This window comes from Pomacea canaliculata, linkage group LG8 (assembly GCF_003073045.1).
Source record: "Pomacea canaliculata isolate SZHN2017 linkage group LG8, ASM307304v1, whole genome shotgun sequence".
NCBI classification, from domain to species: domain Eukaryota; kingdom Metazoa; phylum Mollusca; class Gastropoda; order Architaenioglossa; family Ampullariidae; genus Pomacea; species Pomacea canaliculata.
This window is the reverse complement of record NC_037597.1, coordinates 6,812,343-6,820,715: the sequence shown is the minus strand read 5'-3', so window position 1 is coordinate 6,820,715 and position 8,373 is coordinate 6,812,343. Positions and strand designations below refer to the sequence as shown.

Below are 8,373 nucleotides of genomic sequence, written 5' to 3'. Positions count from 1 at the left end.
CTCATGAAGGAGCATGCTCTCAGCGCTTGAGACATGGATATCCAGTGACCACGTGTTGTAGTACTGCGCTGCAGCTATAGGGATAGCAAATGGCCAATAGAAGAAGAGCGGAGTTGTCTGGATGGAGATGTAAAGGATGAGAAGTAATATCAATAATCACAAAATTTGTATAGCAACACTCACGTAGTCCTATGGACCATGCACAAGACGTGGGCAACATATATATATACGAGGGTCACATCGAAGAATAAGCAAACAGCATATGAACTAAGAATAAACAACAGTACCGATGAATAATAATAAAGACATACAGAAAACTCAAAGTAACAACAGAAGACAGAGTATATATAGTGATTTTACAAAAGGAAGACGACCATGGAAGTAGGAATAAGCGGAAATGGAGGGAAGAATGTCATGAGAAGAAGAGACTGTTCTATCGTATGGGAACTGAATTGAAAAGATTTGACCGCAGCTTGTCACGCAGAACCAAACTACAGACATTTCGTTAGAGTTACAAGAAACCTAAAGTCAACGGCCACACATAAAGGTAACTACTCGAATCTCCTCCGTTAAATCACAGTTACTTCCCTTTGACTATCCCCCTTCCCTGCTGAAGTTCATCCGGGGCCTTGCCGCCAAGTCACGTGATGAACACAATTATGTTGTTGTGGAGCCGAAGCCGCCATATTCTGCAGCAAACTATCCGATTGTAGCTGGCTAGATGCTCCGAGATGGACTGGTACCGCAAATACGACTTCCTGTGCACATGAAGTGAGATGATCAATAGTCAGGGGCATTTGCCTTTCGATTTTTGTTCTGTAATTGCGAGTGGGAACGTAGTTAGTGTTAATGGCGAGCAAAGTTCAAGTTGCCAAGTTTCCCTTGCATGACTTCATTGAAGGTCCAGTGTTAGATCCAACTTCTTCAGGAGTTTGGAATATGGAAGAAAATGATGTGCTTGGCCAACTTAACGATGAAAGTTTTAAAAAGCGGGTGGAGATTCTTGAACAGTTGATCATAACCGTTCGCAGAAATGGCGGCCGCCTGCCATACAGCGATCACGAATCTATCTTTCGTGGCCTGGGGCTTGCACTGTCAGATTCAAACTGGGAAATCAGACTGAAATGCATTCATTTGCTCCAGGAACTAATTCCCAGTCTTCAGGAGGACCTGGATAGATGTATGTCACTTATTTTGAATAAACTTATCCCTAATATAGGTGACAGTAAGGTAACTGTGCGCAAAGCAGTCGTATCAAACTTACATCAGTACATGAAACATACAAACAATCGACCAACACTGCTGCATGCAATCGTCAGTTTTGGACTTGAAAATGAAGATGCGAGAGTCAGACGAGAGACTATTAACGCTCTTCCTTTGCTTCTGACGAGGGATTTTGCCAAAGAAAATTTCTATGGCATCATTCAATCTCTTGCCAAAAAGTTACTTGACGCATCAATAGAGGACAATTTAAAAGATGTCTCACTTTCAACTTTGCAGTCAATTGAAAAACTTGTTGGAGAGGAACATTTTGACGCCTACATTCAAAAACTTTCACCCTCACTTCGGAAATACTACCAACAGTTGACTGGAAAAGTGGAGAATGGGTTCAGCAATGAACCTCAGGGGCAGCATCCATTGCCATTCAACGCTCGACAGGGAGGTGGGCAAACGGTGCCATCAGACAGACGCGACATCCACATGGATGGCCCAGAATTCGGTATCATCCCTAGCCATGTGATGATCCGTATAAATGACCAAATGGACTTCAAAACACGAGCTCAAGCAGTTGAGGACTTAAAGGGAGTTATAAATGTTCTGACAGCACCGGAGATTATCCATAAATTGATTCCGCATATGACATCATTTATGAATTTCCTCAGCTCCCTTCTAGATGATTCCAACTTCAAGATAATCACAGTAACACTTGAAATTTTATATTTGGTTGTAGAACGCCTTGGTCCCAATGTCAAGACTTACGTGAGAGACATTGTCAATGTATTATCAAAACGCATGGGGGACAACAAAGTAGTGATTCGTCAGTCTGTTATGCGAGTTGTCATTAAGATGATGCAGTCATTCCAGCCTCAGGCAGTTTTATCAGTGATATTTGAGAATCTTTCACATCGGAACTCTCGAGTGAGGCAGGAAACAATTAACTTCATCATAGCATCTTTGTTAACTTTCCCTAGCTATGAGTTTGATTTACCTAACATCTGTGCTGTGGTAGGACCAACTCTGACTGATGTAAAGCGCCAGGTACGACAAGCAGCTTTGGAGTGCTTTGCTGTTCTTGCCCAGGCCATGGGTTCTGGTCGTTTGCAGCCCCTTGTGCAAGCTGTTGATCAAGTGGAACTAAGTTCAGAGGGTGAAGGTCTTATGGCAGCTGTGCAAGCTCGCCTTGCTCGCCGGCAGCTCCCACGTCTCAACAGTGAAGGGCTAGTGGAGTATGCTACACCTATTCCATCTTCAGCCACCCAGAGATCATCAGGCTCCACTCAGAGTGCAGACACTGAGTGGATTCTGGCTGTAGGGGGTGGCTCAGCTCGCACAGCTCGCTCAGAAATGGAGCTGGAAATGATTGTGCCATCTACTGTACGATCTTCATCTGGTGCAGTAGATTCTGGTGCTCCCAGTCCCGCACCTCGAAGATTCATGAGTGCAGGACGAGGCCGCAGCAGACTTCCTTGGGAAGAAGAGAGGGATGAACGGGCCAGAGCATATGAAGACATGCCTAACTCAGCACCAACTCAGGTGTGGCCATTTAGAATTGTTGAGGGCAATGTTTATGTAATGTTAACATTATTTGGAAGATGCAGAGGAATAATTCCTCTGTAAAAGGATAAATTCAGTGGATATAAAAAGGGTATAATCTTCCATGTGCTTGTCATAACCATATTAACCATACTACAGTTATTTGTTTTATGCTTGACATACTTAAAGCTTAATTTTTGTTTTTCCTTATCTCATTAACCTATAGTTTAAATGGGGGCCAGTCATTTTGCCTAGACCATATCCCCCCACTACCTTTCAAATTAATTCAAGTAAGATCATATCCAACACCAAAGCTGAATCCTCTGAGACCCAAAAGATGTCTGGGCAAGGTGACAAATATTCTTTGGCCTCTTAAAGAATAACACAAGTGCAAACTTTTTCCTTTATAATTGGGTTAAGTTAATTTTAAAATATTAATTCCCAAAATATGAGTACATAATTATGCTTACTTTTCAATATGTAAGTCTTCAAACATCAACATTCTCACCTGCCGCTAGGAAAGCAGAAGAAAATTTCTCTCCTATACTTGAGAGTTCTGTTGCATGTAAGTAGTATTTGTAACAGTGAGTGTGGCTCAGTTCAGCAAATCTATAGATGTCTTCAAGTCAGGTCAATAAACATCGCTTAGGTTGTGGTGTTCAAGAAGCAATTTTTTGCCCAGAAAATAAAACTGCTGATTTTGTAATACAGCCCTACGAATTTAAACTTTGTTTAGAAACTTCAACTAAAGTAAAACAAAAATTATATGGTCCAAACCCAGTTCGCTGGACAGACTGGTAAGGAAATCTCAAGATCAAAACATCCATGTTGCATATTTGGTGCTTGATCTTTGCTTAAACCTTTTACCAGCAGTTTTAACAGCTTGTGGTTTAATATAGCTAACAGTTCTGTTAGATCTCTTGGTTTCACTGAAAGTCCAAGACTTGCTTGTACCATATAAGTGCTTAGATAACAGTGGATTGTAAAATATTTTGAGCCAATTCTTGAGAACCCACTGCACATTTGAACAAAGCAGAGCTCTTTATATAGATATATAGATCTTTGAACACTGTCATTTGTTCCCCATTATATTTAGGATTTCTTGGATGAGTACAAACTAAATCCATCTGAGTGTCAAAGAGAGCATTCAGCAACAGCACATTGTGTTCAGGTCTGTTTTCTTTTAATCCAGACAACACTATTTTTAGAAATACTTCCCTTTCGTCACTTCCTGTTTTCTCAACAAATCCAGGTGTGATTAAGAGAAAAATATTAATATAGTATTTCTTGTACCTCTTCATCATTAAATACCACCGAGGTATATTTTTTGTGATGCTTTATGCTGAACTATTTAATTGTACTTCCTAACTATTATTTCAAAAAAAAGGTTTAAAGAGAGTAAATCACATTTATGTACCATGTGATATGTTCTCACCTTGATGTGTATTGCGAAGTGGCCATACTTGTTTAGTAAAATTATGGCAGTTTAACCGGAATATGTTTATTGTTCAAACAACATATGACTCTGTTGGTAATATTTGGCATTAATAGTTACTTTTGTCACCCATAATCGAGTCACATTTTGGGTTTGGGTCTATTTGGTTATCAGCATTGGGATGATGTGCTCTTACTTGGGATGATATGGTCATGGCTGGGATGATTTGACTCAGGTGGTGGGGTGATTTGGTCTTGGGATGAAATGACTGGGGACTGTTTAACTTGCAAAATTTAAGATCTCACTTGCCTACTTATATTGACAAATTTTGACATAACTGATCATGAAGTACATCTTTCTGTCTGTTTCTCTTCGGTTTATAATTTCATTTACTCTTCTGAACCTATTTCTAAAGACATACAATTTAGGTATAAGGACAAATATTTGACATTCTAAATAATACCATCTTATTTAATTGACATCATCATTAGCTTTTTTAGTCAAAATACTCATGGAGGCAACCTGGCAAATTTATCTCTCTGACAATTTTGGTATATTACTATTTTCGGATATCTGTCAAATGGCAGTCTTTTTCACACTTGAATGTTGTTTCCCCATCTTTTTATTTGTTTTCTTTGGCCTGTGTTTTCTGAGAACTCATTCTAGCGATACAGTCTGTGTCCAGAAAATTTTTGCAAAGCCCTGTGATTGGTCACATTACAAAAAAATGAAAAAACTGACTAGAGAAGTAGAGTCAGAAAAAGAAGTAGGCTGAGAATGAGTGAAGATTGTGTTTGAATGGTCTTAATTATAAATCTTATGAAAAGATGTATTTTCACTGGTTCTCCAGTTTGAATAAAATTAGTTTGGATGGCACTGATTAGTTAAAATATTTTTTCAAGTACGAGTAGTATCCTTGCAATTTTTCACAATATAGTTATTGATATAAGAAGCTGGCTTAAAGAAGCATGGTATAATAGCCATCTTTTTGCATGCTAAGCCTTGAGGTAGATTTGATAAATTAGAGATCGTGATAAGGTTGAGACTACAGCATATAGTGCAACTGGCCTTAGACAGCATATCAGAATGGGGCTTAGAACATTGTACTTGAGCTGCACAGTAACAATCTAATAGTGATAGCTTCAAAGTAAAGATCATACACATTGGCTTACAGCTACACCTCAGTAAGCTTTAGGTGTTACAACAGTTCTATTAATAAACAGCATTTATTTCTTTTTGTACAGCTGAATGCTATGGCACTGAAGAGTGCCTTTGGCAGATTTATAGGTGAGAGCTGGGAAACCAATATGGCAGCATATTTAAAACATGCATGCTGAGAGCATGGAACTGTCAATAACCACAATATCTTCTTTCTTATGCCAGGTGGAAAATAATTGCACAACTTTCTTTCAGTGTCATTTGAAACCATTCCATTTTATTATGGAGCAACCATAGTTCATTTTCATGATCTTTGTGAACTGCTCTTGTGATTGGCAAAAAAGAAAATAATATTTTTGCACCATCTTATCCCTGCATCATAGCAAATGAGTTAAACTGCATAACTGCTACAAAAGATTAAATAATAGTAACAAATTCATAAAGTGAAATGATTTAGGATAGAAGAAGGCTTTTTAAGTAGATGGTTAGAAACAGTAGCAGCTCAGAGAAATATAAGAAGTGATAAAAGCTGTGATGTATTACCAATATTGATTTTTATTTCCCCCAACTCTGAGGCATGTGAAAGTTACTTCCCTTGGCCTGTGCAACAGCAAGTTCTTCCTACCATGTTACAGAGAAATAATAAATGGGAAGCCACCTAAATTAGAACATCAACAGTAACATATCTGCATTTGTATCATGATAAATCAGGGATTGTACACATAAAGGGGCTTATGTGCAGCTCTACAAAATATTTGGATTATTGTGCCATATATTTAAACCGCTTTGAGTGTCTGAGTAGTATTAAAATTAATTTATCAAAGTTACAGTTGTTTTTTTTAATAACAGGACTTTTGATATCAGCACATTTAACTTGAAATGTGAAATGCTTGTTAAACATCTGCTAAACCAGATGCAGTATGCACATGAAGAGAATCCATGTGATATTCAAGATTAATAACCAATAAGTAATGACTTAACACCCACACAAATAATTTGCAGAATTAATGACAGATTGATAAGACAAGTTTTGTCGGTGCTAAAGACATGCCTGAGTCAATTGGTATTAGAAAACAAGGAAACTGTGCTCGTGAAAAATGGCACTTGACTTTTGTGCTGACTACTTATAGGTTTTGACACGCTAAGATAAAACTGAAGATTCTGTGCTGCACAGAAAAACTTCAGCCACAGTTGTTCACATTTAGTTTTCACCTTTTGAAGACTTGGATGAACAAAAGAAAGACAAGAATAAGGAAGAATGAGCACAAAGGAAATTTTCTCTAATAGCTGCAAGACAAATTTTTAATGTGAATTTTATAAATTACACTACTCATACTAATCATAAATTGAAGACAACACATTTGTGCAGTCAAGAAGTATGCAGATGCATGTACCCTGCCTTTAAAGTTTAAAGTTCTGAGTTTCTTTGCTCAGCCATTGTGTAAAGTGTGTGTGTTGGAGCGCCCGGTAGTGTTGTGGCTAAAACACTCGCTTATCACCAGTGCAGTGAGTCTCAGGACACTGTATGTGACACCTGTCCACAGGGCTAGGTGTTGGGTGTTTCCTCCAGGTACTTCAGTTTCCTCTCCTCCTCCCTTGTAGTGCAAAATCATCTCAAGATGGAAGCACTCTTCTTACAAATAAACCAACCAGTAAAATGTGTGTGTGATTTACTGAACTGTAAAGAGTTACACTCAACTCGCAGCTATATATTCCACTAAAAATATTATTTTTATCCTCCAGTAAATCAAAGCAGATCATCTCATTTTTAAACTTTAAACATTTGACTCATATTGCAATAGTACAGACATAACTTTTAGCAGTTTATTTCATCGAGCATTACCACCAAAAGAGAAGCAATAAGCAGAATAATTGACCACACATTTGAAAGCAGCTGATGTAAGAGGCATTAAAGTGCTATTTTTATTACCTATATATGCTACCAGGTTTTTAAGTCTGTGAAACATGCACTGTACTGTATAAACAGTTCAATAATTATGCAAGGTGACAGAATTATCCAAGATGTAATCAGTGGTGTACACCATCCATGAAATGTTAATTTAGTTTTCTTGATAATCATTTTATTCATTTAATTTTGACATCCTACTCAAGAAAATGCATTCTGCAGAGTCATTTTTATTTGCTTGAGTATACACCAGAAAATCAACCTATTGTTTGTTTCTTGGTTGGTTCTAGATCTGGTATTAAATCATGGTATATTGTCCATGTATTATGTTGGTGTTTCTCATTTGTTTTCTTTTTCCTGCTAGCATTCCTTATTGAAGAGGGCTAAAAGTGGTCAGTTGGTAAGTCCCCTGAAGCCAGAAGAACACGTTAGGATTTTTCTTGTACCCTATTAATGCATTGAAATGAAATATTCAAACCTGTAATAACTATCATAGAGCCACAGGTAAATAGGAAAGAGTTCTAAATTTCTGCTGTGTTGCTAGTTATGTAGTCAAAAGTGGTCACCCAAGATGTATAATTGTTGTGTGGGTTAGACATGACAGATATTGCTACGTATGATTTTTTTTAATAGACTTCATTGTTGTAATATTAGACTATGTTAGTCCATATTTTAACCTTTAATTTTATAGATAAATTTTTTTAAAATTTGTCGTAACATGACATTGGCAAAAGAATGCTCTAGCACATTTTAGGACATACACATTCTGAATTGTTGAATAGTATACTTTCAAATCTTCATTTGCACTATAGATTTTAACTTTTTTTGGAAAAAGATTAACTTACAATTTGTTTTAATTAATAAGCCATATGTTATAACCCAGCTTTTTTAAAATAGACTCACTTTGTCTTATTTGGCTTTGTTGGTAGTCATGTGCACAACATCTGCTAGTGACATAGTAAATGCTTTAAAGCTGCTTTTTTAAATTTAGCCATTTAGCCACAGACCTCAATGAGTAAGACTTTTCTTAATAAGCCAAATATATAAAAACTGAATTTTGTGATGGTTACTTAGACAGTTTTATATACATAAAAAGGTATCACTCATAGTTAAAGTAGTG

The 8,373-nt window shown here is 37.2% G+C and overlaps 1 protein-coding gene across 2 annotated transcripts in view; it reads left to right on the top strand.

Moving 5' to 3' along the window:
* The first annotated feature begins 638 nt into the window (after positions 1-638).
* LOC112570895 (TOG array regulator of axonemal microtubules protein 1-like) overlaps positions 639-8,373 on the top strand; it is a 40,455-nt gene continuing 32,720 nt past the window's right edge. For both annotated transcript variants that reach the window (XM_025249606.1, XM_025249605.1), the window contains exon 1: positions 639-2,754. In XM_025249606.1, the coding sequence (XP_025105391.1) occupies positions 850-2,754 (1,905 nt within the window). In that variant the 5' untranslated portion in view covers positions 639-849. The remainder of the gene's footprint in view (positions 2,755-8,373) is intronic.